At 41.9% G+C, this 20,605-nt stretch overlaps 1 protein-coding gene across 2 annotated transcripts in view; it reads left to right on the plus strand.

Annotated features, from left to right (window-relative positions):
* LOC138743673 (lysine-specific demethylase 3B-like) overlaps positions 1 to 20,605 on the plus strand; it is a 189,182-nt gene that overhangs the window by 70,210 nt on the left and 98,367 nt on the right. For both annotated transcript variants that reach the window (XM_069899247.1, XM_069899246.1), the window contains exons 5-9: positions 500 to 624; positions 1,068 to 1,199; positions 7,649 to 7,748; positions 8,439 to 9,151; positions 17,899 to 18,020. In XM_069899247.1, coding sequence (XP_069755348.1) covers positions 500 to 624; positions 1,068 to 1,199; positions 7,649 to 7,748; positions 8,439 to 9,151; positions 17,899 to 18,020 — 1,192 coding nt within the window. The remainder of the gene's footprint in view (positions 1 to 499; positions 625 to 1,067; positions 1,200 to 7,648; positions 7,749 to 8,438; positions 9,152 to 17,898; positions 18,021 to 20,605) is intronic.

Below are 20,605 nucleotides of genomic sequence, written 5' to 3' on the forward strand. Positions count from 1 at the left end.
TGTGGTGTGGCCCAGCCCAAGCAAGGAAAATCTAACTGGCGTGTGCTGTCCACTCCACTGCAGGGGCCTTTCCTCCTGTGCCCACTCCCTCTTCTCTCTGCTTGTCATGCAGCCTCTGCTGTGATTGACCTGGAACTCCCTGGTATGGCTGCAGGGATGCTGAGTGTCCTGGGTCAGCTTCAGGTGTGCTGGTATCTCCTCCAGCCAACATATTTCTGCAAGCTGCATATTACAAGTTGTCGCATATGATTCATTAGCTGTAGTTTGGCCACCTATCATAGTCTGTTGTGATGTGTTATATGAAAGATGTTTGTTGTACAAACAGTACAAAATTACATTGAATTGAGAAACCATATCAGTAGAAGTTGAAACCTGTTTTAGATGGCTGCCATTTGTTTACATTTATTTGTTGCTTTATTATAATTTAAATATTGGCAAGATGTTCATGCTTTCCATAACCATTTCACTTTAATTTTATTATACTCTTATGGTCTATTAGGTCCATGCAGTTTGCAAGGGCACAGAGTTAAAATCTACCAACCAGATTCTTCAGAAGAATGGATTCTCGCAGTTGTCGCACATCATGACCCAAGTACGCGCACAATGGTGGTTACAACAGAACAGGTATAAAATGGTGCTAACTTTAAACATGTGCTTTTGCTATTCTATCTATGGAGATGGTACAAATTTGAATGTTGGGATCATATGCACTTGATTGAATTTCTTTGGCAGTATCTTTAGAAACTGCGGGCATTTGTTACGGTGGGTATGAAAGTGTGTGAAAAGTAAATTATGTTGGTATTAAAGAAATCTTTGTTCACACCTTCCTTGTTTAAGATTTTGTGGGTTTGCAATTTTAAGGCAACAATTTTAATAAAATAAGAACGATATCATTGAATCATAAACAAAATAGTTGTAAAAACAGCTGGTTTAAAAAAAAACAGATTGTGCACCTTCATTATTCTGGAGAAAGCAGAATTGACAGAATGTGTTAAGAACAGAGAGAAAGAAAAGGTATAATTTTTCAATAAATTTGTTTGCACATTTCGACATGCCTTTCCTAATAGGAGCAGCTGAGAAAGACTATTGATCCTATGCGAATCTACATTACACTTCTGGATGAAACACTCCAATTACTGAAAGGGGAAACTGACATACCATCTCAAAGCTTTGGGACAAGTGAGATCAATCCATCAATGGTGAGTGTTTGCAGGTTGCTCTATTTTCTGTTATTAGCCTTGGATAAAGTGAATGCCTGGCCCTTTGCTTTTACAAGTTATCCAAGTTTTAGAAAATTAGTATTGAAACTTCTTCCTCCACATGATGAAGCTTTTGGTTTCCTATGAGTAACAATGGATTTGATCTGTTCCACTCATGCTTGGTGCTTTGTGCTAGATGAATACATTAAGCAACTTAGCACCTCATTTCCATGTACATTAAATTATAACAAGTATGATGATGTATTATAAAGCAATTAAAATTGAAGATATTTTCTTCTGGCCTAATTGATGTTAAAACTGTAGATATTTTTTTAAACATTATCTTCCTTTAGGTTGATCCTTTATACTTCTTACATTCTCTATTTTTTTGGGTTCTTGACATTCATTCTTTATTGGCCTCTTTGGAGAAAATGTAGCTGTGGGAAAGAAACTTGTCTGGAATATTAAATATTTTATTTTGCTTCTGGGGTATCATTGACAAACATTTGAGGGAAATGTAAGCCATTATAAGTTCATCTAAGTTTCTCTAACACTTGTGTAATGTTTTCTATAGATGTTGTGTGACCTGTGGAGTTCTCCAGCACTTTTGTGTAAGAATAAGGAGTTTGTATGTTCTCCCTGTGTTTGTGAGGATTTTCTCCGGGGACTCACCGTTTGAAATGTACCAGGGTTTATAGGTTAATTGGATGTAATTGGGTGGCATGGGCTTGTGGGCTGAAAGGGCCTGTTACCATGATGTTTGTCTAAATTTAAATTTAAAGTTTAAAAAAACATTTAAGAGCAAGCCTACACAGGCAAGACTCCACAACTCTTCCTCTGCTACATTGATGATTATGTTGGTGCTACATCCTGCACCCATGATGAACTAGTCAACTTCATCCATGTTACTGCTAACTTTCAACTTGATCCATTTCTGCCAACACTCACCCCTTTCTCAATCTTTCTGTCTCCAACTCAGGAGACAAATTCTCACACATATTTTCTACGAACCTAACTCTCAGTTACCTCGACTACACCTCTTTGCATTCTGTCCCCTATAAGGATAATGTTCTTTTCTCTCAATTCCTCAGCCTCCGTTGCTTCTGTTCCCAGGATGAATTCTTCCATTTCAAAACATCTGAGATTTCCTCGTGCATCAAAAAAAATGACTTTTCCTCTACTGCCATCAACTCGGCCCTTACCACACATATGCCATGCCTCCCTCTCCAGCGCCCCCCGCACCCCCAAGACTCAAGGATACGTTTTTGGCTGCGTTGAATAGGAGGGAGGGTGAATGACAGCAGTGGTGGGGGAAGAGAAGGAAAAAGTAAGAACTCGATAAACAATGATCTGTAAAAGGGGAGGATTGAGGATTGTTCCCAATATACTACTGGGTTAATAAGAATCAGTAAATTTATAAATAAAATAAGACTCAAAAGACGAGATTCTGCTTGTCCTCACTTACCACAACACCAACCTCCATTTTCAACATATCCTCCACAATTTTCACTATCTACAACATAATCGCACCACCAGATGCATCTTCCCCTCCGCCTTCCGCAGGGACCGCTCCCTCCAGGACTCCCTCTTCCACATCGTTTCCCATGCCTCGTGGCCTTGGTGCATACCCTTGTGATTTCTATAAATGCTACACTTCTGCCCCACACCTCTTCCCTCAGCACCATTCGGGGCTCTAAACAGTCCTTCCAAGTAAAGCAACATTATGTGAATTTCCAGGGGTCATCTACTGCATCTGGTCCTCCCGTTGTGGCCTCCTCTGCATTGGAGAGACTGGATTCACACCATAGAACTATAGAACATCACACCACAGAAACAAGCCCTTTGACCCTTCTCATCTGACTATTTTTCTGCGTAGTCCCATTGATCTGCACCCACTCCATAGCCTTCCCATCTATGAACCTCTCCCAAGTTCTTCTTAAATGTGAAAATTAGCTGGCAGCTAATTCTACACTCCGACCACACTCTGTGTGAAGACTTTCTCCTTAAACTTTCTCCTTTCACCCGTGTCTTCTGGCTTGTATCTCACCTATCTGTAAAAAGCCCTCCTTAATTTACTCTGTCTATACCCTCCATAATGTTAAAAAACCTATCACCCCCTCTTCTACACTCCAGGGAATAAAGTCCTGACCTGTTTATCCTTTCCCTGTAACAGTCCAGCAACAGCCTAGTAAATCTTCTTTGCACTCTTTCTATCTTATTGATATCTTTCCTGTAGTTAGGTGACCAAAACTGCACATAATATTCCAAATTGACCTCACCAGTGACTACAACTTTACCATAACATGCCAATTTCTACACTCAGTACTTTGATTTATGAAGGCCAAGATGCCAAAAGCTCTCTTTACAACCCTATCAACCTGTGACATCACTTTCAAGGAATCATGTATCTGCATTCACAGATCCGTCTTCTTCTGCACTCATCAGTTCCTTACCATTCATCATGCTTGTCAGGGGCGGCGCACTGTCTGTAAGGAGTTGGTACATTTTCCCTGTGTCTGTGTGAGTTTTTTCCGGAGGCTCTGGTTTCCTCCCACTGTTGGAATCATACTGGGGGTTGTAGGTTAATTGGGTGTAATCGGGTGGTAAGGACTCTTGGACCAAAATGTCCTGTTACCATGCTGTATGTAGAAATTTAAATTAAAAATGCAACACCTCACACTTGTCTGCATTAAAATTCCATCTGCCATTTTTCAGCTCATTTTTCCAGCTAGTCCAGATCCCCCTGCAAGCTTTGAAAGCCTTCCTCGCTGTCCACAATGCCTCTAATCTTGTGTCAGCTGCATACTTGCACACCACCAGCCACAGGCCTCCTGCCTGAGAAGCAATCATCCACCACCACTCTTTGACTTCTCACATATAGCCAATGTTGAATCCAGTTTACTATCTCACCATGAACACCTGAACCTTCCTGACCAACCTCCCATGTGGTACCTTGTCATAGACTGTACTAAAATCCACAGCCTTCTTCATTTTGCTTGGTAACCTCCTCAAAAAACTCTGGTTAAACATGACCTACCATGCACAAAGCAATGTTGACTTAGCCTGATCGGTCCCTGGCTATCCAAAAACTTGAATATCTGATCTCTTGTAACACCTTCCAATAATTTACCTACTACTGATGGCTCGACGGGTCGAAGGGCTTGTTTCTGTGGTGTGATGTTCTATAGTTCTATGGTGTGAATCCAGTCTCTCCAATGCAGGCTCACTGGCCTGTAATGTCCAGGGTTACTTTAGGAGCCTTTTGTAAACAATGGAACAAGAGTAGCTACCCAACCACACCCATGGCTAAGCCCCTGAAATTTCTACACGAGTGTACCGCAAGGCCTGAAAGAATATCTGGTCGTGCCCTGATGATTTATCGACCCTTATTGCTTTAAGACAGCAGGCACCTCCTCCTCTTTAATCTGCATAGGTTCCATGACCTCACAGCTTGATTTCCTAACTTCCCTTGACTCTGTGCCAGTTTCCTGAGTAAATACATAAAAAAACCCATTAACCCCATCTCCATACATAGTCTACCACTCTTATCTTCCAGGAGACCAATTTTGTCCCTTACTACCCTTTTGCTCTTAGGATTTTCCTTCACATTGTTTGCCAGTGCAACCTCATGTCTTTTTGTCTTCCTGATTTCTTTCTTGAGATTTTTCTTGCATTTTTTTAATGCTCCTCAAGTACCTGATTTCCTCTCTTTTCTTCCAAACCAGGTCCCCAATATCCCTCAAAAACCAAGGTTATCTGTACCTGCTCACTTTGTCTTTAATCATGACAGGAACATACAAACACTGTACTCTCAAAATGTCACCTTCGAAGGTCTTCCACTTACCTCACACAGCCTTGCCAGGAAATAACTATTCCCAATCCACGCATTCTAAATCCTTTCTCGTTTCCTCAGAATTGGTCTTTTTCCAGTTTAGAATCTCAATCTGAGGCCTAGACCTACCTTTATCCATAAAATTAACTTGAACTTAATGGCATTATAATCACTGGACCTAAAATGTTCTCCTACATATACGTCTGTCACCTGTCCTGTCTCCTTCCCTCATAGGATATCCAGTATTGTACTCTCTGTAGTTGGTAGCTCTATATATTGATTTTGAAAACTTTCCTGAACACATTTGACTAATTACAAACCGTCCAGCCCTTTTACACTATGGGAGTCCCAGTCAATATGTGGAAAGTTAAAATCACCTACTATCGCAACCTTGTGTTTCTTGCAGCTGTCTTCTAATACATCAATGTATGTGGTCATGCCTTTCCCGTTCCTCATCTCTACCCATGTGGCCTCAGTCAACAAGCCCTCTGGTCTGTCTTGCCTGAGACTTTGATATTTTCCCTGACAAGCAATGCCACTCCTCCTCCTCATCTGTTCCCAATATGAGGCGTTCCACTCCAGGTCATCTGAAATGTCTGCCTTCCAGAAACAAGGCTTCCCCTCCACTCATCTACCAAGGCCTTCTCTGCCCCTAGATGTAGCAAACACAGGATTCCCCTTGTCCTCACCTACTACTCCACTAGCCTCCGCATCCAACACATTATCCTACGTAACTTCCGCCAAGTACGACGTGATCCCACAACTAGATGCATCTTCCCCTCTCTGCCTTCCGAATGACTGCTTCCTCCATGATTTCCTTGACCTTTCATCCCTTCCCAACAATTCCACCCCCACCCACCCTCCCACATGGATGCAGGAAGTGCTACACTTTCGCCCACCCCACCTCCCTCACCACCATTTGGGGCCCCAAACAGTCCACACAAGTGAAGCAACACTTGTGTGTCCGCAGGAGTCATTACTGAATCTGGTGCTCCCTTTGTGACCTCTACATTGGAGAGACTGGCACAGACTGGGGAGATCACTTCACTGAGCACCTTTGTTCTATCTACATCAGTGACAGGAATCTCCCAGTGGCTAACCATTTGCATTCTGATCCCCACTCCCATGGCACATGTCTGTCCATGGTCTTGTGTACAATCCCACCAAGACTACCTGAAAGTTGGAGGAACAACACTTGATTTTCTGTCTGGGCACTCTCCAACCCAATGGCATTAATGTCGCCTTCTCCAGTTTCTTCTTACTGACTCTGCTCTCCCTCCCTTGCCTTTTCCTTTGCCTTAATTCCCCTATCTCCACCCACTGCCCTCTCTATTCCCAGAGCCATCCCTCCTCCCTCTGTTTGCTGCTGTGCCCTCCCTCCCTTATTCACCTGTTTCCTCCTGTGCCCTCCCTCCCATATCCACCTGTTTCCTCCTGCCTTTGGGCTTCCCCCACCATTTTGTTTGGGCGCCTGCCGACATTTTTTTGCATTTCGATGAAAGGTTCAAGCCTGAAACGTTGGTTATGTACCATTATCTTTGCTATATAAAGTACACTGTGACCTGCTGAGTTTCTCCAGCATTGTGCTTTTAATTCAACCACCATTTCTATATTCAACCAACCACTTCTATACTCCCCCTTTCCTTTCCTCCTCCTCCTCCCCCCCCCCACCCCTCCAAATCACGCTTGGAACAATAGAGGCCCAGAATATTGAGCTGAAGTCCTGCCCCTCCTTTCACAACTGGGCAGTGTCATAATTCCATGTGCCAATCCACTCTCTAATACTCCTTACATTGAAATAGATGCACCTGAGAGCATTTCCACCACAAACAACCATTTGGCTTCTGACATTGCATGCAATTTTCACATAATCTTTTCCCTCCTCCACTCCCCTATGTGCTCTGGCACTCTGGTTCCCTTTCCACCGCAAATCTAGTTTAAACCCTCCGCTCCCCCCCCCCCCCCCAATTGAGCAACACAAGCAAACCTTCCCGCAAGGATATTTGTCTCCCTCCAGTTCAGATGCAAACTGTTCTGTCTCAACAGGTCCCACCTTCCCTGGAGAGAGTCCAATGATCCAGAAACCTGAAGCCCTTCGCTCTGTCCACAGCAACAACAGGTTCCTACCAGTGGCCAACTATTTTAATTCTTCACCTCATTCCCACACCGACCTATCTGTCCATGACCTCGTGCACTGCCAAGCTGAGGCTACCCATAAATTGGAGGAACAACACCTCATATTGAATCTGGGCACTCTCCAACCAGATGTGGCATTAACATCAACCACCAGTTTTCATTAAACCCCTCCCCTACCCTCTCTTTCCCTATCTCTCTGTTTCCTTTTGTTCCAGCACCATTCAGAGAGCTCCCCTCTCACCCTATCACCTCAGTTTTCTTCTCTTCTACCCTCCCATCCATATGCATCAATTACTTCTCAACTGTTAGCCTGTACTCCTCCCACTGCCCCTTACTCCTCTCCTTTTCTTTCAAGGCTCCCGTCTGCTCTTTGCACAAACCTTGACGAAGGGCTCAGGCTCAGTTTTTGTTACCCTTTGTCCTCTAGATGCTGCACTTTTGTGTATTGTAAGTTCACTGTTAATTTTTTTCATTTCAACAGGTTGCTCAAAAACAAGCTTCTCAAAACTACAGAAATAGGCGGAAGAGAGGAACGGAAGGAAGTCCACCGTATAGTCCAACTAAAGAAGTTGATGAGAGGGGTAAGGCAAGAGCTTCCTGAAAATTACTATTCAGACATCTGTAAGCAAATTGATTTTTGTTTTGGTCTTTACTGATGTTGGAGGGAGGGAATGTGTGGGGCTCACTTTGTCAACTAAGCAAAAGGGTTTGCACCAGAGTTATTGGACCACATATGTTTGGACTTCCGACAATACTACCATGTCACCAACACAAATGTGTGAGGTGTGATCAGTGAACAGAGAGAATCTTGGTGGACCTGCAGAGCCTCTTGATTTAAAAAAAATATATATTAATAATCTAGGAGTCAGTATTTAGGAAATTATTGTACCAGCAATTTAATTAGTATTTAAAAATTCTTTAAATGACACTCAATGTTGTATATTAATTGAAAACACTATGGACGTCAGTTTAGGATTTTGGTTTATTTGTTGAAAGCATTTTAAATTTTACTCTTTGTGTTTGTAATTTTACTACATACTTGGAAATCACTGGAATGAAGTTGATGAACCATATAGTCTTTATTGTACAGAAATTATTCAGTGTGAGAAATTGTTGATAAATTATGCAATATTGAAATTTTGTAATCAAATCAGAATGCTGAAATAAGTGTATTTACATTTTAGACAGCAATGGCTTATAAAATTTTAATTCCTGGATCTAATAATTAAAAACACAGTTATAAGATGACAAAATTTGTGTTTTCTTTTTAGATAAAAATAAGGATAGTCGGAGAAGAAAAAATTTAGCTGATGGAGAGAATGAACCTGCACAAAAAAAAGTGAAAGACAAAGAAGAAATAGAGTCTGACAGCAGTAGTGTATGCTCTCATGGTCCTGGAGGAAATGGCCACAATCTGCCAAAGACTGACAATCCTGATGTGGAGCAAGGGAACTTTGACTCCAAGAAAATTGGAGATTTGTCCTGGGGAAATGCAGACAGTGCTTCTGATCGATCTCGTTTTGTACCTCAGCCACAAGCAGGCTTGCGTTATGCCACCTATACCAAAGAGAATGGCAGGACCTTGGTTGTCCAGGATGAACCAATACATGGGAAGCCTTTTGTGCCAATTGCTGCTGCTAGTACTGCTGTACCCAGGCTAACTGGAGTGCCATTTTCCAATGCAGAGTCTCTGAACCCTCAGAGCAAGAAGGGTTTACTAACTTCTGATTCTGGAAGAATCTCTGAAGTACCGATTATGGAGCCTTCACATTTTTCTAAAGATACAACAAATGCAGAGAGGAAAACGATAATGGGTACTGGAATGCCTGAACAAGGAATAAAAGAAAACTATGGTGTAAATTCATTATCCCAACAAAGGTTGCAGAATGTAACGCCTGAATCCAAGAATGAAAGCCCTACGTCTGCTTTGGTGAATCCTAGCAACTTCTCAGCACCTCAAGATCGGTTGCAGGCTACGTTTCAGGTATTCGACTCTCAACAGTCTTTCACAACCCCTAATGAACCCTCAATTTTATTATGAGCAATTATTGGTTGTGATTTATCTGTATTTTCTACTGGTAGTTGTCTGAATTAATTAAGAAAATATTTTTTACATCTCTTTTTTTTTTTTAATTTTTTATTTTTCACACCATAAATCACAATAGCCATGATATACACTTTTTCTTTTCCACACATTTACAGTGACTTTTTCTCCCCCCCCCTCCTCCCAAGCCACCCCCCCACCCCCCCCCCCCCCCCCTCATCCATTTTAGGTATACAATCTAGGTTGCATTAATTCAGTCAGACAATGTTGTCATTCAACAAAAATACACCAGAAATTCTACTGAGTCCATTCTTTTCTTTTCTTCTCCTTCCATCAACTTAGGTAATGTTTGTTCCCGGTAGGTTTTCACTATTGTATTTAATGTAAGGCTCCCATACTTGTTCGAATATTTCAATATTATTTCTTAAACTATATGTTATTTTTTCTAATGGAATACATTTATTCATTTCTATATACCATTGTTGTATTTTCAAATTATCTTCCAATTTCCAGGTTGACATAATACATTTTTTTGCTACGGCTAGGGCTATCTTGACAAATCTTTTTTGTGCATCTTCCAAGTCAATTCCAAATTCTTTATTTTTTATGTTACTTAGGAGAAAGATCTCTGGATTCTTTGGTATATTGTTTTCTGTTATTTTATTTAATATCTGATTGAGATCATCCCAAAATTTTTCTACTCTCTCACATGTCCAGATTGCATGAATTGTTGTTCCCCTTTCTTTTTTACATCGAAAACATCTATCAGATACTGTTGGGTCCCATTTATTTAACTTTTGCAGTGTAATGTATAATCTGTGTAACCAATTATATTGTATCATACGCAGCCTCGTATTTATTGTATTTCTCATCGTTCCAGAGCATAACTTCTCCCATGTTTCCTTTTTTATCTTTATATTTAAATCTTGTTCCCATTTTTGTTTAGTTTTACCATTTGTTTCCTCATTCTCCTTTTCTTGCAGTTTAATATACATATTTGTTATAAATCTTTTGATTAACATTGTATCTGTAATCACATATTCAAGGTTACTTCCCTCTGGTAAACTCAAATTGCTTCCTAATTTATCTTTCAAGTAGGATCTCAGTTGGTAATATGCCAGCGCTGTATCTCCAGTTATATTGTACTTATCTCTCATTTGTTCAAAGGATAAGAATCTACTTCCTGAAAAACAATTTTCTATTCTTTTAAATTTTTTACATCTCTCCATGAGGTTCTGGGTTTCCTCTTGGAGGTTTTGCAAGACCACCCCTTTGTTGTTTTCTATTTTAGATTGATTTTTATGATTCTTTAGATTCATTGGTCACAGAAGAGGAGGTGAAATAATATTAAGTTGAATCATAATTCTAGGCTCTCAGGTTGGGTAGGGTGTAAATGTCACATTTAGTGCTTGTGTTAATAATGAAAGAGATCATCAATGTAGGATTAATTTTGGTGATTTCAAATCAATGTTTTTATCTAATGAAATGGGTGTATTTAACAAGAATTAGACACTAGAGCGCCTCGGATGCCCCCCGCCAAATTCCTCAACACGGTTATCCAACTGCACGAAAACCAACAAGGTCGGATCAGATACAGCAATGAGCTCTCCGAACCCTTCTCCATTGACAAAGGCATGAAGCAAGGCTGTGTCCTCGCATCAACCCTCTTTACTATCTTCTTCAGCATGATGCTGAAACAAGCCAGTAAAGACCTCAACAATGAAGACCGTGTTTACATCCGGTACCGCACGGATGGCAGTCTCTTCAATCTGAGGCGCCTGCAAGCTCACACCAAGACACAAGAGCAACTTGTCCGTGAACTACTCTTTGCAGACGATGCTGCTTTAGTTGCCCATTCAGAGCCAGCTCTTCAGCGCATGACGTCCTGTTTTGTGGAAACTGCCAAAATGTTTGGCCTGGAAGTCAGCCTGAAGAAAACTGAGATCCTCCATCAGCCAGCTCCCCACCATGACCACCAGCCCCCCCACATCTCCATTGGGCACACTGAACTCAAAACGGTCAACCAGTTTACCTACCTCGGCTGCACCATTTCATCGGATGCAAGGATCGACAAAGAGATAGACAATAGATTCGCCAAGGAAAATAACGCCTTTGGAAGACTACACAAAAGAGTCTGGAAAAACAACCACCTGAAGAAACACACAAAGATCAGCGTGTACAGAGCCGTTGTCATACCCACGCTCCTGTTCGGCTCCGAATCATGGGTCCTTTACCGGCATCACCTACAGCTCCTAGAACGCTTCCATCAGCGCTGTCTCCGCTCCATTCTCAACATTCATTGGAATGACTTCATCACCAACATCGAAGTACTCAAGCTGGCAGAGTCCGCAAGCATTGAATCCATGCTGCTGAAGACCCAACTGCGCTGGGTGGGTCACATCTCCAGAATGGAGGACCATCGCCTTCCCAAGATCGTGTTCTATGGTGAGCTCTCCACTGGCCACCGAGACAGAGGTGCACCAAAGAAGAGGTACAAGGATTGCTTAAAGAAATCTCTTGGTGCCTGCCACATTGACCACCGCCAGTGGGCTGATATCACCTCCAACCGTGCATCTTGGCGCCTCACAGTTTGGCGGGCAGCATCCTCCTTTGAAGAAGACCGCAGAGCCCACCTCACTGACAAAAGACAAAGGAGGAAAAACCCAACACCCAACCCCAACCAACCAATTTTCCCTTGCAACCACTGCAAACGTGCCTGCCTGTCCCGCATCGGACTTGTCAGTCACCAATGAGCCTGCAGCAGACGTGGACATACCCCTCCATAAATCTTCGTCCACGAAGCCAAGCCAAAGAAAAAGACACAGGCAATTATGGGCCCTGCTGGTGCATTTGAATATTCTTGGCATGATCTCAGTGGCCCATGGGTAAAAGTCAACCAATCCTAAACAAATTAAGCAATAACAAGTATATATTTTGCATACTGTTGGGGGGATGAGCTAGCAGGGACAAGCCTTGGTGATCAGGTCTCTGGCATGGAGTCTGGTCCTGTGAATAAGAAGGGAAGGAGGAGAAGATGTGAGCTGTAGTAATAGGGGGATTCCATACTTAGGGGAGAAGATAAGAGGTTCTGTGGAAGAGATTGAGTATCCTGGGTGTTATATTACCTCCCTGGGGCCAGGGTCTGAAATAGCTCAGATCGAGTTCACAGTATTCTCAGGAGGGAGGGTGAGGAGCCAGATGTCGTGGTCCATATAAGGACCAGTGAAATGGGTCAGAAGGGTGAGGACATCCTGCAAGGAGAGTTCAGGGAGTTGGGCGCTAGGTTGAAGGACAGGACCTCCAGGGTTGTGACCGCAAGATTGCTACCCATGCCACATGCTAGTCCATTTAGAAATAGGTGGATAATGCAGCTTAACATGTGGCTAAGACATGGTGCAGAAGGGAGGGGTTCAGGTTTCTGGATCATTGTGCTCTCTTCCAGGGAAGGTGGGACATATTCCGACGGGACTATTTGCATCTGAACTGGAGTGGGACTAATATCCTTGCAGGAAAATTTGTTAGTGCTGCTCTGGTTGGTTTAATCTAGATTTGAGGGGGAAGTGAACACAGAGAGAAGGGGAAAGGTGATGTGAAAATTGCATGGACCGTTAGAAGTCAAAAGGTTGTACATGATGAAAATGTTCTCAGATGCATCTATTTTAATGCAAGGAGTATTGTAGGAAAGGCAGACGAGTTTAGAGCATGGATTGGCACATGGAATTATGACATTGTTGCCATTAGTGAAACTTGGTTGCAGGAAGGGTAGGACTGGCAGCTCAGTGTTCCGGGGTTCCATTGCTTTAGATGTTATGGAATAGGGAGTGAAAGAAGAAGGAGGAGTGGCTTTGCTCGTCAGGGAAAATATCACAGCTGTGCTCAGGCAGGACTGACCAGAGGGCTTATCTACTGCGGCTAAATGGGTGGAGCTGAGGAACAGGAAAGATATGACCACACTCATGGGGTTGTATTATAGACTGCCCAGAAGTCAATAAAAATTGGAGGAGCAAATCTGTAGAGAGACATGTCTGTAGAGATTATGCAGGAAGCATAAGGTTATGATTGTATGAGATTTTAATTTTCTATATTTTGACTGGGGCTCCCATACTGTAAAAGGGCTGGATGGCTTGGAGTTTGTCAGATGTGTTCAGGAAAGTTTTCTAAATCAATATATAGAAGTGCCAATTCAAGAGAGTGCTATACTAGATCCCCTGTTAGGGAATGAAACAGGACAGGTGACAGAAGTATGTGTAGGGGAATGTGTAGTGATCATAATTCCATTAGTTTAAAGTTAATTATGGAGAAGGATAGGTCTGGGCCTTGGGTTAAGATTCTAGATTAGAGAAAGGCCAATTTTGATGAAATGAGAAAGGATCTAGAATGCATGGATTGGGGTTGATTGTTTTTTTTTTGCAAGATGATTGGAAGATCTTCAAAGGTGAAATTTTGAGAGTACAGTGTTTGTATGTTCATGACAGGATTAAAGGCAAAGGCACAGAGAACCTTGGTTCTTGAGGGATATTTGGGATCTGGTTCAGAAGGTGAAAGGTGACATGGAGCAAATAAGGCTGGATAAATCCCCAAGGTTTGACAAGATATTCCCTTGAGGGAGGCTAGTGTAGAAATTATAGGGGCTCTGCAGAAATATTTAAAATATTCTTTGCCATGAGTGTGCTGCCAGAGGATTGGACAGTAGCTGCTCTTGTTCTATTGTTTATAAAAGGCTCCAATGGTAACCCTGGAAATTATAGGCTGGTGAGCTTGATGTCAGTAGATCGGATATACAATTATTTGGATAGCCTGGAACTGATTAGGGATAGTCAACATGACTTTGTGTGTGATAGGTCATGTTTAACCAATCTTATACAGCTTTTTGAGGAGGTTCTAGGAAAGTTGATGAAGGAAAGGCTGTGGGTGTTGTCAGAAGCCTTACTAAAGTCCATGTAGACAAGGTCCCACAAAAGAGGTTAATTACGATTGTTCAGACACTGGGTATTCATGATGTAGTGACAGTGGCTGGATGGGAGAAGCCAGAGAGTAGTGGTGGATAATTGCTTCTCAGACTGGAGGCCAATGACCAGTGGTATGCTTTAGGGATCAGTGCTGGGATCATTGATTTGGATCTAATGATATGGATGATAATGTGGTAAAGTGGATCAGCAAGTTTGCAGATGACATGATGATTGGAGGCTTTGTGACAGCAAATGTTTTCAGAGCTTGCAAAAGGATCTGGACCAGCTGGAAAAATGGGATGAAAAATGGCAGATTGAATTTAATGCAGACAAGTGTGAGGTGTTGCATTTTGGAAGTTCAAACCAAGAAAAGACTTGTACAGTAAATGGTAGGACACTGAGCAGTGCGATAGAACAGAGTGATCTGGGAATACAGATACATAATTCCATGGAAGTGGCGTCACAGCTTTTGGTATAATGGACTTCATAAATCAAAGTACGAAGTATAGGAGTTGGGATGTTATGGTAAAGTAGGCCAAATTTGGAAGATTCTGTACAGTTTGGTCACCTAATTACAGGAAAAATATCAATAAGATGGAAAGAGTACAAAGAACTTTTACTGGGATTTTGCCCATACTTCAGGAACTGAGTTAAAGGGAAAGAGTTAAGAGTTTATTCCCTGGCACGTAGAGGAATGAGAGGAGATTTTTTAGACATACAGCATGGTAACAGGCCATTTCAGCCCACAAGTCTGTGTCGCCCAATTTACCTACACCTCTGATCCATTTCGAACAGTGGGTGGAAACTGGAGCGCCCAGGGGAAATTCCACGTAGACACAGGGAGAACATACAAACTCTTACAACGTTGGATTCGAACCACGGTCCCGATCGCTGGCAATGAAACAATGTTGCACCAACCATGCCTCTGTCAACATTTACTCTATCCCCCTCATAATTTTATAGTGTATTTTAAAAATACACAGGGGGCTAGATACAGTAAATGTAGATAGACTTTTTCCCACTGAAAGTTGGTGAGATACAAGCTATAGGACGTGGGTTAGAGTGAAAGGGGAAAAAGTTTAGGGCAAAAATTTCTTCACACAGAAAGTGTTGGGAGGGCCAGCTGAATTCGTGAATGCTGGCCCAATTTTAATATTTTATAAGAATTTGGACAAGTACATGGATGGGAGAGGAATGGAGGGCAATGGAGTGGGTGCATGCCAGTGAGACTAGGCAAAACTAGAAGGGCTGAATGAACCTGCTTCTGTGCTGTAATGTTCTATGGTTCTAAATTGCAATGTTTTGAAGGCAGATTAATGGCAGAAACATTAGGGTGAAATTTCTTAGCCCTGTATTTTGCAGCCAGTCCTTCTCTGGTATCTCAAAGAAAGCTGCCCCAATGATAAAGCGATCTCCACCATTGGCTTTTCCTGTTTCTGTTATCAATTTGTTTCCTGATATTAGGCAATCAGGCTGTCACTCAGATTGAAGAATTCTTATAGACTGCAAATCAGGAAGGAAGTTCATGAACTTTATACTTTGATACTTCTTTGAAATGCAAAAAGTCCTGAAGTATTTACATGCGGATGAATTTACTCATCTGTAATTCTGGTTTAGAAATCCATTAATAGCTTCTCTCCCACAATAACTCTTTCATAAACTGGCTTAGGAGTAATTTTGAAAATAGAGAATGATAAATCTTGGTGCCAAAGTGAGAATAAGAAATTCAGTTAGTGTCTCCATCCCAACTGTTCATCAGTTTCCCAGCGACATTCCCTGCCCCCTCACTGCCAACCCTTGCACTAGCAGTGCCAAAGTACTAGGAACCATGATTTTTTTAAATAAATGAAGGCAACAGAAAAAGTTTTCAACTTCAGAGGCTGTATATTCAATGAGGAAAAGTATAATCTGAACTTGGTATTGAGCCTTATTTGAACAGCACAGAAAACTAATTGTGTAGTTGGTTGAAGTGTTTGCTAAAGCAGTCATCCAACTATATTCCATTGTAAAGTACAATGGACAATATTTCCAGTTTATTGAATTTAAGCAAATTGATGTAAAATATGGTCCTGCATTCTTAAAAAAAAGTTTGAGACCACTATTGTAGTGGTTGGTACCTTTATTGTAATCAATATTGCTCTCTAACATCAGTCAAGTCAAAAGTTGGAATGATAAGGATTTAGAATATTTACGTGCAGTCAAGATGATCATCCAAGACCCTTTCTGGAGAATTGCAGGCTTTACTTTTTTCTGTGTATTGTATCTGGTTTGTGGTAACATATTCACTGAATATGTTGGGTTAGATAATGAATGCAAGGTTTCAAGCAAGTCCTTTGAAGTGCAATCACTGTCATAATGTGGTAATCATTGAATTTTTTGGACCACTTTTTCAGGGCAAAAAAGTAGGGGGGGGGGGTCGACTTTTACATAGGTCAAGCGTTTGACCTATGTGTCATTTAGGTGGTAGGAGTTCAGATGGTGGGACTGGGTAGAAAGTCCGCAGTCAAGGCATTGTGAACTCGGATAGATGGGTGGCCAGGGCGAGGATCCACAGTCAGGAGTTCGGATGGATAGATGACCAGGGTGAGGATCCCCAGTCGGGAGTTTGGTGAAGGATCTGCGGTTGGGAGTATGCATGGGACTGCGGCTGGGCCTTAGGAGCTTCAGTGGGCCGGAATGTGGGTCCACTGCTGGGGCCTCGGGAGCTCTGGTAGGTGGGCGGCTGGGACAAGGGTCTGCTGTCAGGGGTTTGGGGAGCTCAGATGGGCAGGTGCTTGGAGCCAAAAATGGGGTGGGGGGGGGTTGAGGTCAACTTTTAGACACTTCATTGAAATGGTTGTCAACCTTTTCCTTTCCACTTACATACCACTTTAAGTATTCCCTATGCCACAGGTGCTCTGTGATTATGATTAGTAAGGGATTACTTAAGGTAGTGTGTGGGTGGAAAGAAAAAGTTTGAAAACCACTGTTTTAATCGTCCCTAATTGACTCATTGTGTGCACAGTTTTATAATTCTAAAGGAAATGGGCCAATGACCATTTTTCTCAACAAAATATTTCCGTAGCAGTTAGGTCTAGTGAGTGGAAAGAGAAAGGTTGAGAACCACTGGTTAATTATATTTAATGCAGAAGTGATTCCCATTGCTGTAATCAAAGCAGGGGAAATATAATCTTAGCTTTGCAAAATCTAAAGAAATCAGTAAAGATTGGTAACAACAAACTCAATCAGGGACTAATTTAAGGACTCTTGTGTGCTTTATTGATTTTTGCTGTTCCTGTATTGCAGTTTGTTTACATTCAGTATCTGTTTACAGTTCTTTTGCTTGGTTTTTTTCGCGACCAATTAATGGTAATTCTGCCATGTCTGCGGGGGAAAGGAATCTCAGGGTTTTATGTGAATGTCATGTATGTATCTGACAATAAATCTGAAATCTTTCTCTGCTGATGACCGCATATGAACTCTGATTTGGATAAGAAACCAATACCAGTCCCTTACCAAAATGTCATTAATTTTGAATCGACCTTTCTTTTTGGATACTGTGAAAATGATAAGTGAAAGATCTTAAACATGTTTTTTTTCTTTTATGCAATTTTTGATCTTTGTATTTATTGGGCATGTTAAGGAATTTGAAAATTTTAATATCTATTCAGAAATGTTGATATGGGTTGAAAATAAGAAATATTTGTCTTTGTTGATGTTCCTAGTTAATTTGATACTTAATGTTTTTCTTTATTTCAGGGAGTTAAAAGTCTACAGGCATCCAATTCAGCTACTATTGGATCAGAGAATTCTTTGGGAAATTCTTCACCATTGGAGTCTTCAATAAGGCAGCAGGCAGTGACATGCAACACTACAAAAGGGTAGGGAAACCCTGTTACTCTGTGTAGCCTTTGTATTGAGGTTGTTGGAATTCTTTAATTCTGTGGTTTGGGTTCATTTGTAATTCTATTATCATTTGTCAAACAAGTGTCTGATTTTTTTTCAACGTAGAAGGAAGTCATTCAGTCCATCAAGTCTAGACCAACTCTTGAAACAATCACCCATTTATTTCCTTGTAACCAACTCTCTACAGATGCCCATCAATGCCCCTGATTCTCCCACCAGTCATTACACTATAGTGTGCAGTGGCATTTTAATTTACATTTCTTTGTGATGTGCAAGGACACCAGAACACCTCTCGGAACTTTGTAAGATCCAAATTATCTGCAGGTAACATTGCAGGCTAGAATCAAATCTTGGTCACAACCACCTGCAGCATCAACTATAGTACTTATTTCAGTAAACCTTCTGAAGAACCTATATCATAATAAAGTTTTGTAAGATTTAGTAGTGTGAAAAATGGTTGAAAGTAATTAAACTCGTACCATTCTGTGAAAAGTGATGGAATGCAAAGTATGTAGATTAGAGCTTGAGAGTAGGCAGTACTAGCTAGTGGGCCCCTTCTTATCTCGAGCCCTGAGGATGCAAGGATCTAGTTCAGGCTGGTACAGTGACCTAAGGTAGTCTATAACTAGTACTGCGCTTGCTTAATAGAGACGTGAATATTAACTTAGACGCCCCTAAGGAGGGAAAGAACTAATTAACATAACATGCGATGTATGAAGAGGGAGGAACTGAGTGATATTGTAAACTGAGAATATTGTAATATATTGGGATTCTGATTGGAAGAAGGTAAATGAAGGTGGGGTGATGTTGCGCGCGGGACTGTACAAAGGAGTGATGATTCTGAACCTCCGGTGTGTCTCCAGACCGGGGATACCCGACTGCAGACTCAAAATAAAGCTGAACCTGTTCTCCAAGACTTTGTCTCCAGAGTAGTGATCGTGAACACTTTATATTTCACAGTCGGAAGGGAGGAGTTGAATATACCACTCTTACTTTTTATTTCCCTAATCACAGCCATTGTCAGTTTTGTGTGTCTATTATATACCAGAGAAAGTAATTGAGTCTTTGGGTTGGTTATTATCTGAAAATGAAACATCCCACAGTCCTGGTGTATCCAAGGCTGCACCTCGTCTCAACTTGTTTACTTGGATCACATATCTGTCCTGCTAACCCCAGCATACAGACTGCAAGCAAAGCAAACTAGGTCAGTTCACAGGGGGATAAGGACGTGGCCATGGATGGGGTGGGGGTTTGGGAAGGGGAGGGACCATAGCAGCTCTGCAAGAATGCTTTGAGATTACGGACTGGAGCTGTTTCAGACAGGCGAACACCTGCAATGGTCATGTAAACAAAGCTCAGTGACTGGCTTGATCAGCAAGTGCATTGACGATGTCACTGAGATCAAATACTTCACAACCAGAGCCAACCAGAAACCATGGCTAGATGAGAGGTCTCAGCCCTTCTCAGACCTCATTTTGTTGCCTTTAGGACAGGGGATGGGATGGCACTAAGATCAGCCAAGGCTGAAGTCTCTCGTGTAATCCAGAAGGCAAAGTGAGGGTATGCAAAGAAGATTCACAGACGGCTGTGCAACTTCGGCAGCACAAGGCACATGTGGCAAGGGATCAAGACTATTACGGATTGCAAGTCAACCTTGCGAATTAGGGATACTATACATCAACGACTCCAGTAGAAAGAGTGGAGAGCACCAGCTTTCTTGGAGTTCACTTAATTAGTAGCCTATCGTGGTCACTCATCATCTCCTCACTTGTCAGGAAGCCACAACAGCAACTGCACTTCCTGAGAAGACTGAAGCGGGTAAGGTTACCAGCTACCATTATGTCATCCTCCTATAGGAGCTCTATCAAGAGCGTCCTGGCCGGCTGCATCACAGTGTGATATGGTTGTTAGAACACAGAACATTGAACTCTGTAGCACAGTAGAGGGCCTTTGGCCCTCAATGTTGTGCCAACCCATATATTCCTTAAGACTAAGCTCTCCTATCTTGTAACCCTCTATTTTTCTTCCATTCATGTGCCTGTCTAGGAGTCTCTTAAATGCTCCTAATGTTTCAGCTTCTACCACCATCCCTGGCAAGACATTCCAGGAACCCACAACTCTGCATTTATTAAAAAAAACTTACCCCTGTTGTCTCCCCTAAACTTTTTTCCCTTCACTTTGAGCTCGTGTCCTCTGGTCTTTGCTGATACTGCCCTGGGAAACAGGTGCTGGCTGTTCACCCTATCGATTCTCTCATAATCTTGTAGACCTCTAGTAAGTCTCCTTTCATCCTTCTGTGCTTCAAAGAGAAAAGCCCCAGCTTTGCTAACCTTGCCTCATACGACATTTTCCAATCCAGGTTAACATCCTGGTAAATCTCCTTTGCACCCTCTCCATAGCTTACAAATCCTTCATGTAATGAGAACTGAACACAATACTCCAAGTGTGGTCACACCAAAGATTTGTAGAGTTGCAACATGACCTCTCTACTCATGAACGCAATCACCCTATTAATGAAGCCCAGCATCCCATAGGCCTTCTTAACAATCCTATCAACCAA

This window comes from Narcine bancroftii, chromosome 9 (assembly GCF_036971445.1).
Source record: "Narcine bancroftii isolate sNarBan1 chromosome 9, sNarBan1.hap1, whole genome shotgun sequence".
NCBI lineage: Eukaryota > Metazoa > Chordata > Chondrichthyes > Torpediniformes > Narcinidae > Narcine > Narcine bancroftii.